This window comes from Sceloporus occidentalis, unplaced genomic scaffold, assembly GCF_023333645.1.
Source record: "Sceloporus occidentalis isolate IW3139 unplaced genomic scaffold, rSceOcc1.0.p SCAF_1, whole genome shotgun sequence".
Lineage (NCBI taxonomy): Eukaryota > Metazoa > Chordata > Lepidosauria > Squamata > Phrynosomatidae > Sceloporus > Sceloporus occidentalis.
The window spans coordinates 49,905,680-49,929,347 of record NW_028316981.1 but is presented as its reverse complement, the minus strand read 5'-3'; the positions used below and the strand labels follow the sequence as shown (position 1 = coordinate 49,929,347).

General features: G+C 39.2%; 1 protein-coding gene across 3 annotated transcripts in view; it reads left to right on the top strand.

Annotated features, from left to right (window-relative positions):
• The window catches only part of FGD5 (FYVE, RhoGEF and PH domain containing 5), a 205,799-nt gene extending 182,606 nt beyond the window's left edge, over nucleotides 1-23,193 (top strand). For 2 of the 3 annotated variants that reach the window (XM_089520869.1, XM_089520859.1), the window contains exons 15-21: nucleotides 8,064-8,163; nucleotides 11,981-12,118; nucleotides 13,784-13,886; nucleotides 14,660-14,790; nucleotides 17,664-17,792; nucleotides 18,473-18,621; nucleotides 19,969-23,193. In XM_089520869.1, the coding sequence (XP_089376995.1) occupies nucleotides 8,064-8,163; nucleotides 11,981-12,118; nucleotides 13,784-13,886; nucleotides 14,660-14,790; nucleotides 17,664-17,792; nucleotides 18,473-18,621; nucleotides 19,969-20,005 (787 nt within the window). In that variant the 3' untranslated portion in view covers nucleotides 20,006-23,193. The remainder of the gene's footprint in view (nucleotides 1-8,063; nucleotides 8,164-11,980; nucleotides 12,119-13,783; nucleotides 13,887-14,659; nucleotides 14,791-17,663; nucleotides 17,793-18,472; nucleotides 18,622-19,968) is intronic. The other variant, XM_089520879.1, reaches the window with a different exon arrangement.
• The last annotated feature ends 475 nt before the right edge of the window (nucleotides 23,194-23,668 follow it).

Genomic DNA, 23,668 nt, shown 5'->3' with positions numbered 1-23,668 from the left:
ACCGTCCTCATGAAATAACCACCATCACAAGCAAAAAGTACGTTGCCATTCAATGTTTGCTGGCAGCATGAATTGAATCTTGCTTGTGTGACTACATCTGAGCCAAATGAAGAAATGATAGGATTCTGGGAAAATTATATTCCTAGGGTTCTTTTATTACCTAACTACTATTAATCTTCCCCTCAATTAGAAATTAGCAGCCACAGCAACAAGATCTCCACAATTTGTCAATTGTCTCCTAGCTTTCATATTTTTACTGTAGTGTACATGCCAGTATACAGTATGAGTAGCTGCACTGTATCAATGGTAATTCCATGAATACACATAGACAACCACAAGAGTAGTCTAACTCCATTCCATACCTGTAATAGAGGTGGAGGAACAAAACTGGGCAATTCCACAGGATAGGTGAGGGTTGTGTTGTGCTTTCCTTGTAGAAAAAAATTGGGGTTCTGTTCCACAAACCCCAACTGCTACAAGCCTAGGATTATTCAGTTGGCCCTCCATATCCTTATTCACAGATTAAATCATCCATGGCTTGAAAATATTAAAATACATATATAAATTCGAAAAGCAAACCTTGATTTTGCCATAGGGGATGCCATTGAACCATGCCATTGTATTTAATGGCACTTGAGCATTCATGGATTTTGATATCCAAACCAAACCTTAGTGGATACCCATTATACATATGTGCTACTCAAGTGCTAGAGAAAATCCTCTAATGGAAGAATGATGGTGTGAGCCCTTGACCTTCCTAGGCTAGACTTATGAATAGATGAAGGCAAAACCAAGTCTCTTCCCTTCAGCCTAGAACATAATTCTGCAGTGTGCTTGCGACTGGAGAAGAAAACAGCTTGTTTTTCCTTTCCAGCATTTAACCCTGGATTTATTTGGAGTCAGAAAATAAAGGTGGCAGACTGTATTTACCTGTGCAAAGGACTCTGGGCTAAATAGGTGAGGAAATAAGTTGAGCCTCCCTTCTGTGGGATGGGTTTGGCGAAGGGACAATGAGCAGGTAAAGCATCTGCATTATTTGGATACTAAGGCCTGCACCCGCCCCTTTCCCCGCCGGATTGGGGCCTCAGTGGCCAGAGCGGTAGCTGCTGAGGCCCCGATCTGCTGCTTTCCAGGCCGCGGGGAAGTGGCAAAAGGCCCCTTCCCCGAGGCCTGGAAAGGGGTGTCCTTGGGGCGTCAAGCCCCAAGGACACCCCGCGGTGGCGGGGAGGAGGAGAAAGGGGCCGCTTGGCCCCTTTCTCCCTTGCCTCGCTGGGCGCAGCCATCTAAAGGCTGTGCCGGCGACGCAAGACCGGGAAGGAGCTCCGTTTCGTTTGGAGGTGGCGCGTTCGTGACGCCATCATGGCGGCCCCCATGTAGATGGGGCGCCGCCATCTTGTACGTCCTCAGGACGTATTAGCCTTGGGGGCGTCAAGAAGTGATGCCCCTTTTTAAACCTAGGACGTCCTGAGGACGTCCCTTATGGCGGTTTGTAACGCGCCTAAGTCAGCCTCCCCTGAATACAGGAGCACAGGGGGGCAAGGCGGCATCTTCTGCCTTTTTATTCCTTTCTCTCTGCTCTCCCATGACATAAAACACATTTCTATTCATGTTGTATGCCTTCAAATCATTCCCAACTTATAGCAATCCTAAGGTGCCAATATCATGCAATTTTCTTTGCATGATTTATTCAGAAGGGAGCTGCCTTTGCCTTCCTCCAAGGCTGAGAGACTGTGACATGCTTAAGGTCACCCAGCTTCTTTCCATGGCCGGGCGGGGATTTAAATCCTGGTCTCCAGAGCCATAGTACAAGATTCTAATCACCACATCAGCTGGCTCATTCCAGTTAAAGTGCTCTGCTTCAATGTGACTTCAGAGTGGATCTCTGTGTTACAAGAAACATATGATGAGTGCTACAAATCATAAGTCCACATGTGGCCCCCTCCTGTACATGTCTCCATTATCACATGCCCCTTTATTGTCCTCAAGTCATTACCCTGGCCCTCATCCAAATCAGTAGATGCTAGTGGGCAAGTAAACAACAGAAGTATTAAATTGAGTAACAGGTGGAAGAGCTGCATATGGGGCTTTTCACAGTTTGGCAGCATTGTGTTTCTTATAACATGTTTGATTTAAAACCCATCCTGCATCCCGAACACTGGACTAGTCTGTTTATTATTATTATTATTATTATTATTATTATTATTATTTATATAGCGCTGTAGATTTGAACAGTGCTGTACATAAAAACAACAAATATAAAAGAGTAAACCTGCCTATGGCGTACAATCTAAGAAATGATAGGATAATACAAATAAAACACATAGCAATACAGGAAATGGTTCAATAAAACAGGCAACGAAAAGAACATCAGATAGCAAGTGACAATCACGCAATGTCTGGGAACGCTTCTCTGAACAGGATGGTCTTCAACTCCATTTTGAAGCTGGTTAAAGAAGTGATGGCTCTTGCTCGCGAGGGAAGAAGGTTCCAGGAGTGAGGGGCAGCAAGTGAAAAGGGGCGAATCCTAGATGGGGCAGAGGAAATCCTGGGCTGGGACAGCCGACTTTGACTACCAGAACGGAGGGCCCTAGTGGGAAGGTGAGGAGAAAGAAGGTCTGATAAATAAGGGGGGCAGCCCATGGAGGGCTTTAAACGTTGCCAGCAGGAGCTTGTACTGAATACAGAAAGGGAGGGGGAGCCATCGAAGGGATGCCAACACAGGAGAGATGTGGTCAGAGCGGTGGGCGGATGTGATAATGCATGCAGCTGAATGCTGGACAGAAATTAAAGGACAGAGGTGAGAAAGAGGAAGCCCAGCCAGGAGGACGTTACAGTAATCAAGTCGTGAGATCACTAGGGCATGGACCAGGATCTTGGCAGAAGAGGCGGAGAGATATGGTCGAATTTTGGCAATGTTGTATAAAAAGAATCTACAAGCCATGGCTGTGGTCTGGATCTGAGGGATACACGGCAGAGAAGAATCAAAGATAAAACCAAGACTGCGGGCTTGCTGGACTGGTTGAATAGAAATATTGTCCACAGAGACAGAAAAGGAGTGTTGAAGGGTGGACTTAGGAGGAAAGACAAGAAGCTCCATCTTGGACATGTTGAGCTTCAAACGCCGATGGCGCATCCACTGTGAGACAGCTGTGAGACAAGATGAAACTTGCTGTTCAAGCCTTGGAGAAAGGTCAGGGGCGGAAAGATACAACTGGGTGTCGTTGGCGTACAGATGGTAGGAAAAACCAAAACAGCTGATGAGTTTTCCTAAGGACAGTGTGTAGAGAGAAAACAGAAGGGGACCCAGAACAGAACCCTGGGGAACTCCAACAGATAAGAGAACAGGAGAAGAAGTCTGACCTCCTGCAACTACTGCAAAAGATCTGCCAGACAAGTAAGATCTAAACCAGTCAAGAACAGAGTCTGAGAACCCAAGGTCAGAGAGTATGTCAACTAGGAGACAGTGATCAACGGTGTCAAAGGCTGCAGACAGATCAAGAAGGATGAGAACAGAGTAAAGGCCATTAGCCTTGGCCCGTAAAAGGTCATTCGAGATCTTAGTGAGAGCTGTCTCTGTGGAATGCCTTGGGCGGAAACCAGACTGAAAGGGATCAAGGATGGAGTTGGCTTCAAGAAACTCAAGACAGCGAGAATAAACAACCCGTTCCAAGACCTTAGAAAGAAAGGGAAGAAGAGAAATCGGACGATAGCTAGACAAAGAGGAGAGGTCAAGAGAAGGTTTTTTCAGAATTGGGGAAATGAGAGCATGTATAAAGTCCGAAGGGAAGGAGCCTGTAGAGAGAGAGAGAGATTGAAGATATGGAGAAGCGAGGGCAGAAGAGACAGAGCTATGGAAATTAGAAGATGAGTAGGAATTGGATCAAGAGAGCAAGTTGCAGGTTTGGAAGAGTTCAGAAGTGTAGAGAGTTCATCCAGAGAACCAGGAGGAAACAGAAAATTTTTTAGACGAGGGCTATAGAAGATTATGAGCAGAAGAAGAATCATGTTTGCTTGATCATCTCCCCTTTGTCTCACTTACTGTGATTTTATTCTGACACTACAAGGAATTAAATTCTGATAGGTTAAAAGAGTGCATGCTTACATTATAGAAAAAAACAAATCAGCAGCACTCCAGAAAATTCTTCTCATGAAGCAGAAATGAGTAGAAAGCAAACAGTGTGATGCAGCAGCTAAAAAGGCCAATGCAATTTTAGGCTGCATCAATAAAACTATAGGGTCTAGATCAAGAGAAGTAATAGTGCCACTCTATTCTTCTTTGGTCAGGCCCCACCTGGAATATTGTGTCCAGTTCTGGGCACCAAAATTCAAAAAGGACATTGAGAAACTGGATCGTGTCTAAAGGAGGGCGACTAAAATGGTGAAAGGTCTGGAAAACATGTCCTATGAGGAATGACTTAGGGAGCTGGGGATGTTTAGCCTGGAGAAGGTTAAGAGTTGATATGATAGCCCTGTTTAAATACTTGGTATCATACTGAGGAGGGAACAAGCTTGTTTTCTGCTGCTCCAGAGAACAGGAACCAGAACAATGGATGCAAGCTACAGGAAAAGAGATTCCACCTCAACATTAGGAGGAACGTCCTGACAGTAAGGGCTGTTCAACAGTGAAACACACTCCCTCGGAGTGTAGTGGAGTCTCCTTCCTTGGAGGTCTTTAAGCAGAGGCTAGATGGCCATCTGTCAGGGATGCTTAGATTGAGAGTTCCTGCATGGCAGAGAGTTGGACTGGATGGCCCTTGTGGTCTCTTCCAACTCTATGATTCTATGCAGCTGAAAATGACTGGCATCATTTTAGTAGAAAGGCCTTAGGAACTCACAGACCTAACACATTAGAAGCAGATTTTTTAAATTAAAAAAAAGAAAAGAAAAGAAAAATAGATTTCCTCCCTCCCTCCCTTCGCAAGTTGAAGAACACTGGAAAGTCAGCTGGTGGCTTATCTAGCACTTAGCATAGTCACCATCTCCACTTTGTTATTTAGCTCACTGACCACAGAATTAGCTCTTTTGCAGAATGTGAATGAGATGCTTTGTGCTTAGTCTTCCCATCAGACACAATATCACGACCAGGCACTTCTCTGTAATCACAGTCCTTTAGCTAGTGTAGCAAGAGGTCATTCGGTAAAATTATCTTCAGGCTGCTCTGACACTGAGCCCTTTAACTGGGTCCCTTCATGGCTTGTTCCTATGCTGCACTGATAGCTCCCCAGTGCCAGCTGCTGTGTGGTTGTTGTCTGTCCCTCTGCTTCCATTTAGGGTCTATATCCATCATCAAAAACAAAACAACAAACAGACTGTCCCAAAGAGGCCATGGCAAAGCTCTCTGTACTGCTATGCTGTAGTTTTGGAGGTAGCTATGCTGCAGTTTTGGAGGCTCTGGCACACAGATCCAGAGCTGTCCAGTCCCCATCCCTAAAAGCTGCATCCCTTTCTTCATATAGTTAGCTCTTTATACAGAAGAGAACACAAAGAGGCAGCCATGGGTATTGGTTGTTTGTTAATTTCCACTTTTATGAAATATAACAATTTCTGATACTTCCACCTACTTCTTATTGGAGCAGAAAGCAAGTGAAAGGGATTGTTGAAGACCAGGCTTTTGTTGGCATACAATCCTTGATCACCTTTTCTGGCTAAACTTCCATTAAAACACACCACCGGTTTGGGGGATCTTTCTGTCTTTTTTTTTCAAAACCAGTAGTTGAAATACATTCAAGTTTGTAGTAGGTTATCAATATTTTGTGCCATACATCATCTTAGCATTTACTCATGCAGAGTATTATGCAGCAGTTACTCATGTTGATTGGATGGTTTTTACTCACATATAAATCCAACTGATATTACTGACTGCCTAGGCCTTACTGACTGATACCAAGTCCTTCCATGTTTTTTATTCTCATTTGTTTTTCTTTTCTTTTTCTTTCCTACCTTTCATAGTTCAAAATTATGGCTATGCTTACACAACTGAGCACTATTAGTGAGAAGTTTTTATATAAATTCCATTTCCAAAATTTATGTTTATATTTACAGATTGTAGCTAGCATTAATTTCAAGTACAAGTTGGGTTGCCAAGCTTTTTATGGCAGGGCTCTACTATGTGACCAACTGAAATGCAGGAAGTGGAGGTTTTTTTAGCATATAGCTGCATGTTAGATAGGTGGGTATTTTCTCTGTTAAATATTTGTTTCTTAAGCAGTCAAAAAAGCCACAGAATTTGAGGCAGAAACAAGTTGGGTAACATTAATATGTGACAGTAGGGTTTTTCAGATCAAAACCATCTTGCAAATAGGGATAAAGAGGTAAAGAGAAAAGGAAGAATGTGGAAAATAAATAAGGCTGGACACCTTGGACAAAAGGTGAATATACAGTATCTTATCTCATTACATCTGTGCCTTTGGGACCTCTTTTGCCATCAGGGCCATTGAGCTTTATAGCAGCTGATGTTTTTCACAGTTAAGTGCTCGCTCATGGAGGTGTGGGGATTCAGTCTCAGTTAAGCATCATTGATCAGCTCTTGCTTTTCTCCCTCAAAAGATATACTAGTCTCAAATGCCTTTGTTTAGTACAGTGTGGTCTATACAGAGTGATCACCATAGAGATGCAGTCAGCCCAGCAATGATGCTAGTGCTAGCTTTCCGTAGAAACTAAGAGCTGTTATCTTTAGGACAAAGGCTTCACAGAAGTAAGAGATCCAAGAATTGCACACCACAGAAGAGCCATGGCCAAGCTTACCAGAATCCTTCATCATTTAGGTATTAGTTATTGTGTCCCTTGAACTCATTTCTGACGTGTGGCGAACCAAGGTGAACATGTTACAAGGTTTTCTGGGGCTGAGAGAGTGTGACTTGCCCAAGGTCACCTAGTGGGTTTCCATGACAGAGCAGGGAATCAAACCCTGATCTCCAGAGTCATCATCCATCACTCAAACCACTACACATTGCTGGCTCTCTCTCTCCTCATTTTGATACTTCATTTCAATTTAGCTTCATCATTTAGATCTTTGTCCAACTATAGAATTGTTGGGTTTTAGCATGGAGAAATTTAATTTTATTATCATTGTTATGGGTCTCATTCTGCTCAAATTTTGTCACCCAAAACAATTTACCTTATTAGAATTCTATAAAACTAATGCTGTGCAAACTCCTAGAGACTGTTTACAATCAATTCTAAATTCAAAGCATCTTAAATGGCCTGTTATACATATTGCTCATGGAAATTAGATAGAATTAGGAATGCTGCATAGGCAGGATCATGGGGAAAGTTCCTCTCCCTTATAGATATTCTTCATCCTAGTATGCTAAATGTTCCTTCATTCTTATCTACTCCTAAACAATTTCAAGGATATTCAATCCACAAGGTGTGACTCCTATTTCATTGAAATTCAAGTTACTGGAGCACCAGTATGATAAATCAAGCATTCAACAGAGTGGAGTTTTGTGATCTAAGCAAGAAATAACAACCAATTGATTCACAAGCAGAGGAGAAGGCGGGAGATTTCTCATTAGGTCTCTCTCTCTCTCTCTCTCTCTCTCTCTCTCTCTCTCTCTCTCTCTCTCTCGTGTGTGTGTGTGTGTGTGTGTTTTAAGCAAATGCAACTGGGTGGATCAGATGGGAATGGTTTGAATTGGAATTATGACACTGAGGAGGGAGAGTATTCCTATACCTATACATGATTCTGTTTTTACCCATCGGTTCCCACCACAACCATCACTTCCAGTAACTACAGTTTGCTTTTTATGGTATTCATTAGACAAATAGCAGCTTTAAGGGCTTGTTTGGATCAGTGGTCTCACAAACATACAGAAAAGTAGAACTTTCTCCTAAGTGTGGTCTGTTCTAGTTTCATAGTGCAACAGTGACCTCTAATGAGCAGTCTGCAAAAGATCTGAGTTTGTGTTTCATATTTTTCTATCCGGCTACATTTATAATTTCCCTGTTGAAAGGCATATTGACAGATTGCCATGAATTTAAAATTGCATCTAATCTCCAATCTAGTCATAAAGAAAGAGCAAGGCCTAACTGATGAAACTGCTGCATTTTTTCCTCCACAGCTCGTGTTCTGAAAGGGATGAGTGGTACAGCTGTATCAGCAGAAGCATCCCAGATGACTACAGGGCTCACAGTGCAGCTGGATTTCACAACAGTGTTGAAGTAAGAGCTGATCCTAGCTGGTTTTCTGACCTATTTGAATGGCTTTAAGAAAAGGAGTCCCCCATGGCAAGGCATTTAGATTTTTTTTTTCTCCATGTAAATTCTTCTGCCAAAGCTAGACAACAAAGGTCATCAGAACATGTGTGTTAAATATTCATACTGCTGAGGTTGCTGGCAGAATTCTCTATGATTCCCAAGGATTTTTTAAATCAGGCATTACAATATAGAAGACTCAGGTGCTATGCTGGAATGAGATCACATTATTGGGCCCTTTCTTTCTGGAAAACATTTATCAAGTAACTGTCTGCATTGCATTGCACTGATAGTTTAAGACTGATGTGTGGATGATATTATTGAGGGTAGACTATGTGAATCACCAGCAACCCTTATTGGCTGTACCTTAAATGTTTAATTTTAATTGTATTAGTTGTAACACACCAAGGAGCATATTGCACGCACATATAACCCAACTGAACCCTAATGGGATGCAAGCAGGATGCGGCAGGAATTATTACATGTAATTTGCTGCCAATTTTGCTGGCCAAGTACAGCCTGGCTGCATCCCGGCTCCCTGTCAGAAAGCTCCAGTTTGAAAAGCAGCCTCCAAAGCGTGTCTGGGAGCCGGGATACAGCTGGGCTGTACTTGGCTGGGGAAATTGGCGGTGAATTACATGCGATAATTCCTGCCTACATACCTCATCCCGGCTGTATCCATTAGGGTGCAGTCAAGTTAAATGTGTGTGCAATAAGCTCCCAAGACATTAAAATAACATCACACCATAAAGTGAGCACCAACATAAAACAATGAAACAAGCTTCTCTAAAACTTGTTAATATTATTGACTTGGAAGAGGTTTTGCAACTATTCAAAAATAAAATGTTCTACTATAATTGTACTGGAGACACAATTGTGTATTTCTGCATCCAGTATTTAAATATACTGTATATTTCTTCCTACACAGGTATCCTTTTCTCTAGGTATTTTATTTATATATTTGCTGAATTTGTGGATCTCTCCTTTGTCTGCTATTCACTTGAAGCAATATAAAAATCAAATAATAATATTTAAAAGCATTGTAAGATTACAGTAACAAAAAACCCATTCAGGTCAGTAAAATTAATAATAAGACATTAACATTATAGAGCAACATTTGATAACATTAAATGACTGGAACAGTATGATCTGTTATGCCCATCTGAAGAGATCTAACCTCCATCAAGGAGTTCCACATCATGGTACCATTACATAAAAAGTTGTGTGTTGAATCCCTACCATCCTATCAGTGAGACATAGAATGAGGTCTTTGACTATTATCATAAATTTACTTGAATACACACTATTGTGCATAGCAAACTGCCAAGAACATTTTCCCCTATATTTTTTAAAGAAACAAAACAGTGAAAAAGGTGTACATGCAGTAAAAATCTGGAATGAACGTCAAGTTTAGAAACTAATGAAATTAACTTGACCTCCATGTGTGTCTCTTTCTTGGTAGATAGATAGAAATGCTGTATATCCTAAAACATACCAAAGTGATCATTTGTACTGTTTTACATATGAATTCCTACCTAGGTATAATCTTTGTGCATGTGAACAATCACATACTCTTCTTTGTACGTGCAGCAAAATGAATGAGTCATGATTTATTCATGTCTATGTTATCTCTTTGTGGCTGTCTTATATAGACATGTTACTTCACAAGAAATCATAAAAAGTAAAGCAGATTTGCCTAAATGTGAACAATAAAACCCTGAGATTCTCTTTAAAAGAAAATTAATAACACATAAATTTTGATCATATAAATCAACATATACAGTGAATCTACCAAAAAAAACACCCATACATCCAAAATTAACTACTCCTACAAAGTGCACAAACAACAAAAAAGAAGAAGAAGCAGACATATGACTTCCAATTTACTAGCTGATGGCTGTAAATAGAAAATGATTCTACTTTTTCTAAGTACATATATTAAATATACTTATACATGTTATACCATTCTACTATTCTTCAAATCCTAACATTGCTATTTCCTTGTCAATGTTTTCTCATGAAACCAATTATGAATACCCACTCTTTTTAAAAACTATTCAAAGACTTTTCTCTAATCAAATTTATCTGTTGAGTCCAATATTTTCTCACTTTAGCACAAGTCCACCACATATGATAAAAGGTTGCCTCTTTTAGATTACACTCTCAACATATGTTAGTGGAACGTTTATACATCTTGGAAAGTCTCTTTGGTGTTAAATTTATATATCTTAGCAATTAAATGCTCCTCATCAGTACACAATTGTATTTGAAGTTCTGATTTTGTTACTTCCAGTGCACCTTAAACTCTCAGATATTTGTCTGTAAAAGTTCCACTAAAATTTATGTCCATCTGACTTCAATTCTTCACTTTTTTTCAGTTTGTAATGCCCCCTTTCGAACATTAAAAGATCTCAATAAGTTATCCATTTGTCTTTAAATACCAATTCTCTTCCGTATAAAGCATCAAGGGGAGAGATCCAAAAAGGCATTTTAGGACTTATTTTGTATTTCTTCCATTTACTTAGCAAAGATTTTCTGATATAGTGATTATCAAAATCAGCATTTACCTTATCATACCAGAGAAAACCATGACATCCAAACCTCAAATCAAACCTTTCCAACTGTGGTAATCACTTTTTCTCCAAATTTATTCAGTCCTTTAACTAAACTAAATAGAAAAATATAATCTTGCATTTGGGAACCCTCTCTGTTTTCCATCTTGTAAAATTTCAAATCCAACTCTAGGTCTCTTGTCAGATAAATTTTGAAATATCTTTCTGCTATTGTTTAAATGGTACATCACTAGTCAAAATTGGTAAATTTTGGTAAAAAAAACCAATATCTTTAGAAATTCATTTGTTTTTATAAGGTTTTTATATAAGTTTGGGTTGGCAAACAGAGATACACCCAATGACATCCAGCAGCCACTGCATAGCCAAGGGGAGTTTCTCTAGGAGATATCCAGTACTTACACTGGTGTATCTTCCAAACTTTTCTTCTTTTCTGAATATAATCCTACCCTAATTACCCCCTTTGAGCAATGCCAGGCTCCAAATTGCATATATAGAATCCAGCTTTGTGCAAAATGATTTCAATGCTGTAGCATTCAGTTGGAGCATGCAAAGTATCCTGGGAAATACCTTCATGTTTTTCAAGAATGTTCATAAGCTGAACTGTTACCATTTCACATTTTGAGAGGTGGGGACATTTGGATAGAATATTCTTATTCATGTAATAATAAAGGTAGAAAAGTGACAGTGTTGATACATTGTTTTAATTGCAGTTTGTTTTAACTAGAATTGTGAACTGCCTTGAGTCTCATATTGAGAGAAAGGCAGGATATAAAGAAAATAAGTATTTGTCAGATAGTTCTGGCAATGAGTGTTCCAGTTGGTCCAGGAATTACACCTTTGCTAATCCCAATATCCTTTGACCCCTTGTGAAAGTGGAAAAATTCCTCCCAAGATATCACTGTCTGTGTTTACATTGTTCAGAGACGCTGCTCTGGGTGGCATCATGTTTTCTGAAATGGTACTGTATTAGCAGACATACAGTGCTATAAAGCACACACAAACACAAATGTATGTGCAAAGTACTGCCTTGGAGGAAAATTATATTCCCCTCTGTGGCCACTGCAAGTGAGACCAAGAAACAAGAGCCCTCTGACTAGGTGGCACATGCACTGTGCGTATCTAACTGTTCAGACTATCATTGAATCCCATTAGACACACCCAACAGAAATGTATAGCTAATAAAAGATTCAAATTTTGTATTTTATTTTCAGCTGAGGGAAAGACTGGGAATATCTTTAGGAGAGAGGCCTCCAACCTTGGTACCTGTTTCACATGTCATGATGTGCATGAACTGTGGCTGTGACTTTAAGCTCACACTGAGGCGACATCATTGCCATGCTTGCGGAAAGGTAAATTTCTGTTAAAAACAAGGTGTTTTTCAGATTCCTTAGCAAGAGAATCGCTGACTGTTTCTATCAAACACATTTTTATTATGCAAAGGGATCTTTATAACAGTAAATGAGCTGGTTGCATGTTTGAATAGCAACAGAAATGCAAAACTTGTGCGTATGGTGATGAAGATGCAAGTTCAGTTCTAACAATGGTTGTTGCTTGGCAAAGGTAGGAGAAAAGATATTATCTAAAACCAAAGTGAGTAGGTAGCCATATGAATGGTGGTGGGAGTTATTGGAATGTAGTGCGATGCTGCTGGGAAACAAAAAGGAGATGCGATAAACTGGCCAGGAGAGCTCTCATGACACTGGGGTGTTTATTGTTATAGTATGTGTAATGTGCCAGGAAACCATTATCTCTGTTCACCCCACTGTAGATGGACTGAAGTTTGTGGATATACAGTATTCTAATTCTTTTTCCAATATTTCTTTGTAGTTATTTTGTTCAAGGACTAACAAGGCTAAGTCTTTGAATAGTTTTGTTATGACAAGGAAGGGAATTCAGTTTTCAGACAGCAAGACTTTCATAAGAACTTTACCTTCTGTTTCATCTAGATAAGGGCTAGCCTAAGATATCTTGCTGTCTCAGGTGAAGGACAAGGTGGTGTCCTTCTCTCTTACAGAGAAGCTGAGTAGGCTGCCAATTAAATCTCTGTTCAGTACTGGCAATAGGATTAACTTTCTCCTTGACACCTGGTGGCAGTGAGCCACATAGAGGATGAGGGCAGGCTTGTGGCCCACTCAGCTCAGCCTTTGAGCAGAAAAGAATGGCAAGAAGAATCATCAGGGTTGAAGGGCACCAGCAGCAATGGCTGCTACCCACTCCTGAGACAGTTGCCCATTCTGCCTAATGTAACACCAGTCCTGGTTAGCAGATACAGGGTGACTGCCCATCAGTCATCTGTATGGTGATTTAAAGAGGCCCACAAAGAGGCAAACCTCTGCCATAATGCTGGGGCTGTCTTACTGCCATCCATTTTGGAAGATGATGAGCTGGACGTCACTTCATTATACAGAATGACATGGTTGATGGCTCCTATGAAGGGTGTCAAGTAGGTATATTCAATAAACAGAATAAAAATGACTTAGATTGGGTCCACACAGGCCAGAATTCACAGAGTATTCTGACCCCAGAGTTTCCCCAATGTTCCCCTGTTGTCTGGGGCACTCTGTTGCAATAGTGGGCAGCTGTTTGCATGCATGCCCCGCTGTGCTACCACAGTGAATCACTCACTCTAAGATCAGAACAAGGTGTCCAGTGACAATCACATGGCTGGACCCCTCATTCTACCCTCAGAGCAACTCACCATGGCTCAGTGGGACATGTTGTAAACAACCACCTGGCATCACAATGGAGGGCTCTGGATCTTCTAGAAATGGGAGAAGGACATTTTATTTGGCCCACACAGACAGGGCTCTGGTTTGCTGCATAAATGAGTCATTTCAAGGCTTATCTTCTTTTTCATGTACCTTGTATTTGCTGAATTGCAAGCTGCATTGATTGATCAAGATTGGATATAGTCCTGTACTGGGAATGGACTGAAATAGTTACTTCCAGCTTTGCTTGTTATCTTACTGGCTCATTCTAAAATAGATTATGTGTACTTTATCTTGTTTTTGTAGATTATTTGCCGAAACTGTTCCAGAAATAAGTATCCTTTAAAGTACCTCAAAGACCGACTAGCAAAAGTTTGTAATGGCTGCTATGCAGAACTGAAAAGGAGAGGTGAGTCCTCTCCATCCCTAGATTTAAAGTGGGGGTGCACAGATTTTTCAGCTTCAGTGTCCTCCTCATATGGTGTCAGTCTGAAAGCAGGGACTGCCCTCAAGTGCATGTGCATACGAGCATATACACACATGCACATTCAGCTGGGCTGTGAAATGGATATGTTATCCAGTAGGTACATTGTATCCAACAGGATATGACAAAAAAATTTAATTATTGAATAGGGTTTTTGTTTGTTTTTTAAATGCAACATGAGCATCAAATCAACTTTGCTATACACTGATCAGATTAAATGGGCTTTCACATGTAGAGTTTAGAGAGCTAGTGTGGTGGTGTTAGTGTAGAAAGAATTCTTCCCTTGAACTAAGGGACCAGAGTTCAAATCCTTACTCAGGAATTAATCTTGCTGGGTGGTTTTAGGCTAGTCACAATTTCCTACCTTAGTGTACTTCCCAGAGCTACTGTGAAAATAAAATTAGGTAATTCATGATGTAAATCTAGTTCCTAGTCCCACCTAGAGTAAACCATTTGAATTTATTGTGTTATTATAAATTGGCACTTGTGTAAATCCAATTGATTTAGGTCTACTCTAGTTGCAGTTATCAGTTCAATTTAGGTCACTGTATGCTCCCCCAAATACTTTAGAAAATAGATCATAAATGCACACTTAAAAATAATGCAATGTTTTGAGGCGGAATTAGATACCTACATATAAATCAAGGACAGCCATTGTATCAATTAATATTTTCCTCTTTCGATTTCAATTATCACAGAACGCCCAATGAGCATGAGCTTCCCTACAAGTTCATCCAGACTGTCAGGCAGTGCCTTCTCTTCTGTCTTCCACAATATCCACTACTCATCTTTCAAAAGACAAAAGAAAATCCCTTCAGCTCTTTTGGAGGTAGGATCAAGGATGCCTGAAAAAAGGCAAGGAAGCTAAAAAGATGGGATATCTTGCTATAAAAACCAATTAATCATAATTTTCTGTATTGCAGAACTAGCATGGTCTGTACACAGTTTGTGTGATGCATATTTTACCAAAGTATATTCTTGATGACTCAACTGAGGTTGTCATATTTTGTCCTCATCATGAGACGGCATGAATCATTGGAAAAGACTGATGCTAGGAAAGATAGAGGGCAGTAAAAAGAGAGGGAGACCACAGATGGCAGATGTTTGGATTCAATCAGAGCCTGCAGGACCTGTGCAGAGCAGTGAAAGACTAGGGGTCTTGGAGATGTCTCATCTACAGGTTCTCTATGAGTTGAGGTCGACTCAAGGGCAGATAAAAACAACAAAAAATTCCTGTACTAAGGGGTGCCTTTGGGATTAAGTCCCTTTCTGACATGGAAGTTGGAGGAAAAGGGGGACAAAAATAGAGGTTTGCACATTCCAATGAAAAATATTTTAAAAGAATATATCAGTCTCTTCACCCATTTGGAACTATATTTTATTTTTCACTTGTCCAATGGTAATATTTCAAAAGAGAAATCTAGAAAAATGAAGCCTATTACTCCTATTTGACCACAAGAGGTCAGTATGTACCTGTCCAAATAATGTTGCCTACTGCAAAATAGCACTGAGCCTCAAGCTAAAGAGCACATTATATACATTGCTGTGTTGAAGTACAGTGTATTTTGGTATAAATATCTTTTAATTTTACAAGCAAACAGGAGCAGTGTTAGCTTGTATGGAAGTTTTGGGAATGAGCAACCAAAGACTGCTTTCGTTGAAAAGAGAACTACATATTTGGGAGAGACAAAAGATGGAGTCTCTTACTACTGACTACTTAAAAGAGAGGTGTCTAAGTGAAAGTAAAGTCAGTAGAGGCAAGGAAGCTACCCAGCAGAGAAGAATAAGAGTGAATACATTGGATGAACCATAACTATTTAGCTGTACCTTTACTGTCCCTTTGCAAGCGCACAGTCATTTTCTTTATTTCCAACAAATAAAAGCTAAATTGAACCAGTAGGAACTCTGTAGTTGTGAGATATGTCACCTATATATTGCTTATAATTTTAAAAATTGCAGAGAAATCCATCAATCCATTTAGAAACTGGAAAGGCATTCTAAGGGAGAAAAATAAAGGTTTTTCCCAAAACTAAAAATTATAAAAGTGTTGGTGAAAGTTTACGAAAGTCTTGGAGACAACATTTGAACAATAAATTTGGTAAGTAGCCAGACCCAGAGGGCAGATCAGGGCCCAATATAATTCTTATATTAGAATAATTTGGACATTTCTCCTACTAAGTGTACAAAGCATAGCTTAATTGTCTACTCAAAGCTGACTTGTCTACTCAAATGTTGAACTCTTGACTTGAACCTCTCTATTTTGGAACTGTCCAATTCCAACTCTTTCATACATTTCAAAAGTATATTAACTAGCAATAACAAATTTACTGTAGGCAAAAAGAATAAGGTCCAAGAAAGTCCAGAAATAAAAGTCAAGTACATCAAGTAGATTGGCTTCTATCCCCATATGTTTGCTATACAGATTTATTAACTCTAATTTCAATTCTCTTATATTTGATTGATCTCCTTGTTTTCCTATCTTATAGTCCATCTTTATTCTTTCCTAGTTTCTTGTTGAGTATATATATCTTATATATCTTATCCATCTATTATATATTTTGTATAATATTCTTCACTAGAATCAACACTCCTTCATTCTGCTTAATGTCCATCCATCTTTAGAGTGATCATATTTCCTTGTTTATATCGCCTTCCCTTGCTTCCAATCTGGACTCTCCTGCTCTTTCTGATCTTAACTATGATATAGTCCTATCTTCCCCTATTAGTTATCCTTGACTCATAAAATATTATATTTATCATATATTGTTATAACATTTTGAGTTTACATTTTGAAGCCAGAGTCAGTCAGTGCATTTCTATCAATTCTGATAAGAATTCTATTGTCTTAAGTATATAGTCTTTCTTAGGAACCTTGTACATGAGAGAGATAGAAAACAGAAATCTGTCTTGTCTAGCTAGATACAGTCAGGCAGAATATATGGCTTTATGAGCAAAAGCTTTGGATTACGCTTCTAGGTTGTATACAGGATCCATTTCATTTCAAAACGATATGTTTAATGTTATTTGTTTAGTAATTATCTCATACAATATGCATGCTTTTTTAGGAAATACATAAATATCAGGATGGAAAACTATGGCGGGATATAGACCGCCCAAAAAGGACGGTCTCCCGCCACCCTGGTTTGCTCCGTGGGGAAGCTGCAGCCTCCAGACCACGGGGCTTCCCCGCGGAGCAAAAAGAACCCTGAAAAAGCGGGTTCTTCTTGTGGCACATTTGCAGCATCATAATGACGGGATGTGCGGACACTAAGCATCCATCATGTCAAAATGGCGGCGCCCAGGTGTACTGGTTGCTGCCATTTTGACGCCCCCGTCACGTGCTAGGAGTGAAGCCAGTATAGGCGGTGCGCCCTCGGCCAACCCCTTGCATGTGATGGGGGTGCACTAAAGGCACGTCTGTAGAGGGCCTATATAAGCTATATAAAATTCATCTTGGTAAGCCAAAATGATTTAGATTCTTGGAGACTTCAGTCAATTATACTCTCTGAGCCTCAGAGGAAGGCAATAGCAAACCCCCTCTGAACTAATCTGGCCAAGAAAAATCCCATGTTGGGTTGCCTTAGGGTTGCCACAGGTGAGAAACAACAAGAAGAGCAACAAAGTATTCATGATGATTTAAATCAGTGTGCCCCATTCCAAAACATTTGTTCTTATGAGATGCTTGGTTCATATCTGCTCCAGGTGTCTGCTTCAGGAGAGGGTTCTTCTATCAGTGGCTATCTCAGCAGATGCAAGAGGGGGAAAAGGCATTGGAAGAAGCTGTGGTTTGTTATCAAAGGCAAAGTGCTCTACACCTATACAGCAAATGAGGTAAAGTCTGTTAGTTGAAAAGAGTTCTCTCAGGCTTCTGTAGGTTCTTGTATCACAAGACAGAAGTGGAAAGTGTGCTTGGCATACAAAAAAGTCTGGTACTAACCCTGTTTGTTTATTTAAATTGAAGTATTGTGTAATCATTACAATATGCCATTAACTTCCCTAGGATCATCAGAAGAGAAATCTCTAAAGTTGTTAGGAGTATACCTTTGTTTCTATTTCACTGGCATTGAGATCAGGCACAGAAATCCATCCTACCCATTCATATGTTCGTAAACAGCCAAAAAGACAAATAAATGGGTCCTTGAACAAATGAAGCCTGAACTCTTCCTGGAACCCAAGATGATCAAGTTTAGGTTCTGATACTTTGGTCACATCAGGATTAGGCATGAATCATTGGAAAAGACAATAATGCTAGGATCAGCTGACAGAGAGGAAGACTACACACCAGATAGATAAACTCAATCAGGGAGGTCATGGGCCTGAATCTACAAGTCCTAAGCAGAGCATTGGGGGATAGAGGGCTTGGAGATGTTTCATCCAGAGTGTCAACTTGAGGGTTGCTAACAGCAACAAATTCATATAGTGGAATCCTTTCTCTCTCTTCCAGAAAACTTAAATCCCTGCATATAGCCCTCCCACTAAAGTCCCATTTTCCCCTTCTGGACTGATTTCAGGATAAAGTCGCCACAGAGAGTATGCCTTTGCTGGGCTTCACAATTGCCCCAGAAAAGGATGACAGGAATACGGATGCAGTTTTCCACCTTTACCACAAGCAAACTCTGTTTTATAGCTTCCGAGCAGAGGATAACAATTCAGCACAGAGGTATTGGGTGTTAACCTGCCCATGATAACATACTAACCACTGGAAAAGTGCTTACAATGCTTCTCACTCCTCTAATGTGCTCCCCTGCTTTTAAAACTCTTTGAATGCTACTGAACAAATATAACAGCTTTTTGTATAAACCTTCCTTAGTATCACTCTGATGCAGAGAATGCAACAAGCATTAACACAGTAATAGAAGTTGCTTGGCCATGGCAAGATATCTGGGATGTTTTTGATTGCTCTGATGATTAGAGAGTTTTATGAGGGTGAATTTCTGATACGGAACAAGATTGGAGGCCCCATTCCCACTATAGATAAATTGGTGTGTGGATCTGAATCGGAGCATGGTTCCCACTACATTTGCCCTGATCGCATTTTTCCCTCCAAAATAATCCACTTGTGGTTCCCATTCATAAAAGAATCAATTCCGATCCACATGTGGTTCACACTTGCGCAGATTCGATGTATCGAAAAAGCAGCAGAAAAAAATCAACATCAAAAAGACACGGGTTAAATGGGTCTAGCACATGGGCCCCCTCGCGGAATTGCTTCAGCGATTTGTATTAAGTGGGAGCCAGGCTCATTTGAACCGGTTCAAACTGATTCACTATCTGATTTAAAAGGTAGTGGGAATGAGAGCTTAGTAACACTTTGCTGCATGGAAAGATCTGCTAATGTGCATTTTTGTGCTGTTTTGGTTCACTTAATACAGATATTATGTTAACATGAATTATTGAAAATAATTTTCCATTTTTCACCTGTGTGGCATATTAGATTTTTAAAATATATTGATAACCATGTAGTCAACCAGATGTTGTTGAACTACAAGTCTCAGCATTTCTCATCGTTGATGATTCTGGCTAGGGCCTTGGGATTCCCAACTTTGGCCTACATCTAATTGTTAATCTCAGCTAGAGTAAATACACTGTATTAATGGTAACTTAATAATTTAACACTTATGTAAGTTTCACTGAGTCTGTAGCTGGACTAACATTTGGACTGGTGTCAAAGGCATTTATACAAAAGAGGTCTGCAGGGTAGTTCTATATGTGTGTGTGCTGCAGCCTGAAATTTATTTACCAGTATATTTATCTTTATACACTTTGGTATCCACAGTAAAAGACAGTAATGCAAAATGGGGAGGACATTTGGTTTTCCAACCACAACAGAAATGATGAAAAGCTAGTGGTAAAAAAAAATGATTCACGTTCCTTCAAGTTTTTAAAAGACCCACAAAGTCTATATATGTTAATACTTTAATGTGGATATGGGTCTTATTAGAAATATTTTGTAAGACTTAATCCTTTCTTTCTTTCTTTCTTTCTTTCTTTCTTTCTTTCTTTCAAGATGGATTGAAGTCATGGAGGAAGCATCTGTATTATAGCATTATCCAAGCGGACTTTGAACACATTTATATTTGCAACAGCATTCTTCTGTTGGAAGAAACAATGTATATATCCTAATTTGGTTTAGACATAACTGGAGGAGACTTTGTACAAGACTTTTTTTTCTTTTGTCAACGTTATTTCTTGCAGGCGGAAACTTCAAAAAGGATTATTTATGGCTCCTTCTTTATCTCTGCAAGTTTATCCTTCATCATTTGTTGCTAGGATCAGTGCTCACATTTCCTCTCCTGAAATAAATGCTTTTAAAAGAGTACAGGTTGAGTCTCCCTTATCTGAAATGCATGGGACCAGAAGTGTTTTGGAATTTTTTCAGATTTTAGAATATTTGCATATACATAATGAGATATCTTGGAGCAGGAACCCAAGTCTAAACACAAAATTCATCTATGGTCCATATACACTTTATACACATAGCTTGATGGTAATTGTATACATGATATTTTAAATAATTTTGTCCATGAAACAAAGTTTGTGCACAACTAACCATCAGAAAGCAAAGGTTTCATTATCTGATCCAGCCATTTGGACAGTTTGGGATTTTGGAGTATTGCAGATTTTAGAATTCCAGATGAGGGATACTCAGCCTGTAACATCAATGTTTCTCTCTCTCTCTCTCTCAGTTGTGAAACCAGAACACAGTGCCCTAAATTTTATTTTAAAGCAGCTTCCTTTCTTCTTGCCTAAATAGATCTGGGCTGACATGCCTCTATTCTGTTTACATTGCTCAGGTGAAGCTATGCTATCCCTGTTTGAGATGCTGCCACAGAAAGTGTGTGAAAACAAAACAGTAATTAAGTGACAAGGATCCAGTACAGTAACTCATCACTAGCTTTTTTCATAAATAGTAGCAAGAGTATACTTTAGTAGCAAGAGTATACTTTATTACCAACTTCATTAATAACATTACAAAATCCAACCTATTTCTTATGCTTATGAAAACTACCCCTGTCTCTACTCCAAAGGATATTCATTATAAACATGTGCATAGTTTGGAACTGATTTGTGTAGTATTACAATGGTATTTTAATAGTTGAGGGATTTTTTTTTTACTTTGTAATTCTAATAACTAAAATATGTTTCTTAATCAAAAGCTGGTGCCGTCAGTACACAACTTCCTAGTCAGAAAAGCATTGAACTGTATTGGCTATGGACCACAAAAGCTAGGGTAAATGTCCTCCAGATGTTCTTCAAAGTTCTCCCAGGAGCCTTAAAATCTGCCATTTCTTTCAAGCAACTAATAACAGCCTGGGCAAATTTAAGTATGCTATAGCTATCATCACAATGGTTCCTCTTCCAAACCAAAGCATATAGGAAAGCTATCAGTCTATTTCTATGTCCCTCCCAGTGTACATGTCCTCATACATTGAATGGTTACTTGCAAGTCTTGTCTGTGGTTTGTTTTCACTCTGTATCTGGCTGCATCAGCAAGGGATTGTAATAAGACCAATCTAGAAGTCTAGTGAAATGTTGCAGGGCCAGTTCAAGAATTAAATAAAAGCCTTCACATTGGTTTAGAAAATTCCAGTAGTTTAAAAGCATAACTATATAAATTATGTTGCTCAACCCAGCATTTTGAGGTTTCAAGCCACTTATTAGTACCATTTGGCATGCACTGATTAAATCGGTGGGGATTTGTATAAATGTTGACTATGGTAGGCAGGTGGGACAGGAGCCACACCACTCAGTTTTCAGACCTAGAATGGTTGAAGTCATGATTCAAAGCAAATTCCCATTCCAACTTCTGATTTCCTCAGGTAAGTATCAGGCCTGAGAGGTGATTCAAAGCTCATTCACCATTCCTGCAGATCTCTAAGAGTGGCAACTTTTCACCAGATAAAAAAGTTGGGGTTACAGGGACTTTGGGAAGCCATCAAGATAAACTTTTTAGGGGGGGGGGGTCAGTTTTCCTACCCCTGGTTTTGACTTCAACAGTTGATTCAATGGGTCTACTCTGGCTGCGACCAAAACTGATTTTAAGCTTAGAACTCTATTAGCTTAATATGTACTGTTCTTTGTGGCATTTTTACAAGGCAAGTCCTCATCAGGTTTAATAAGACCCATTTTTAAATATAGTACAATTCTCCCAAAGGGTTGGAACTGTCTTGCCTGAAAATATTTTATACCCACTATGAATTTTTTTTATTCCACTAAAGCAGTGGCTTTAATGGTGAAATACTGTGCTAACAAAAATTGTGTCGGAGAACACATTCTTTACTCTTCATTAAACAACATAATCCATGTATATATTACAGTATCAATACTATTGTGCTCTCAACAGACCTATAGTGATAGGACTTGCAAGACCTTTAGGCATGGAAATCTGATGATGATTTGGACCTTATTAGCAATCCTTACAGCACCTGACTTCAGTAGCATGCATTACCTTTCAGTGAAACAGATTTTTTCCATTTATTTTTGCAATTATCTTTGAAAATGTCAAATGTACAGTAAAATAACCTTAGTATTTATATTGTGTGCCATGAACTGAACTGCTAATTAAAGTTCTGACTGGGTTAGATCTTTTCTTGTTTGCATAAAGATATTGAAATGAAATATTCAGTATGCTTCCTTTCAAGAATGTATATGGCTTAGGAAAAAATGTAAAAAGTCATACTTATTAAAAGGAAAAAACACAGGCTTTCCATTTAAGGAAGCCAAGGTGAGGTAAGGATCAAGATGAGAACATAACTTTCATATTATTTTACAAGTTTTAACATCCACTCATATTTCAGATTACAAATTTGGTCTTGCTAAAGTTACAGTAGAAGAAGACGGGAATAGGCAAAAACGCCCTGACAGGAAAAGAATATTAAATATCAAATGCAACAAATACTACAAAGTAATGAAGGCTACAGTCCTATAGCTACTTACCTGATAATAAGCCCCACTGAACTCAGCAGAATCTACTCAGCAGAATCCTGTGTAGACATGATTAGGATTGCACTGTAAACCAGATTTAAAACAGATCTGCACTACAAAATAAACAGTATTAGGATATTTTGGTGCTGGCGTTTAATTGTTCTTGTATTAAGTCTACAGAAGAACAAACTACTACTCAAATGTTGTAAAAATATAATTATTCATTTGTTTTAAGAAACATGAAAGAATAAAAAAAATACCGGGCCCATACAAGTTTGTTACTGTTTCTTCTTGGCATCTGCATCAATGTCATGTATGTTAATCCTGATCATATCAAAAAGCAGTTATTTTGCCATTAATTCCAAGCTCTCCAGAAAAGACTTCATTTAGAACCCAGGAAGAGACTGGAATAGTGATATAAATAGGGCAAATGGGAAAATACATTTGTTATTGATTTATATAAAACAAAAACTTACAATATTTCTGTTTTGCAACTTCAGATCTTGGTGGCCAAGAGCCCTCTCTGCATTTCCATCTGCCTGTTGAGGAAAAGATAACTTCCTAGCAGTTGCATGAAGTATTGACTGTATAGGTATAAAACACCAGTGTTCAAAGCAGTTGTATTATAAACATGATTGAAAGTGCTGGCTTTAACAAAACTCTCTGTGTGTGAGGTTTGAGCTCTGCACTTACCATAGAGTACAGAGAATGAAACTCCACACCATGGCTAAGTCTTATATTGAAAATATTTCCCTGCATTACAGCAGACTCATGGGCTTAAA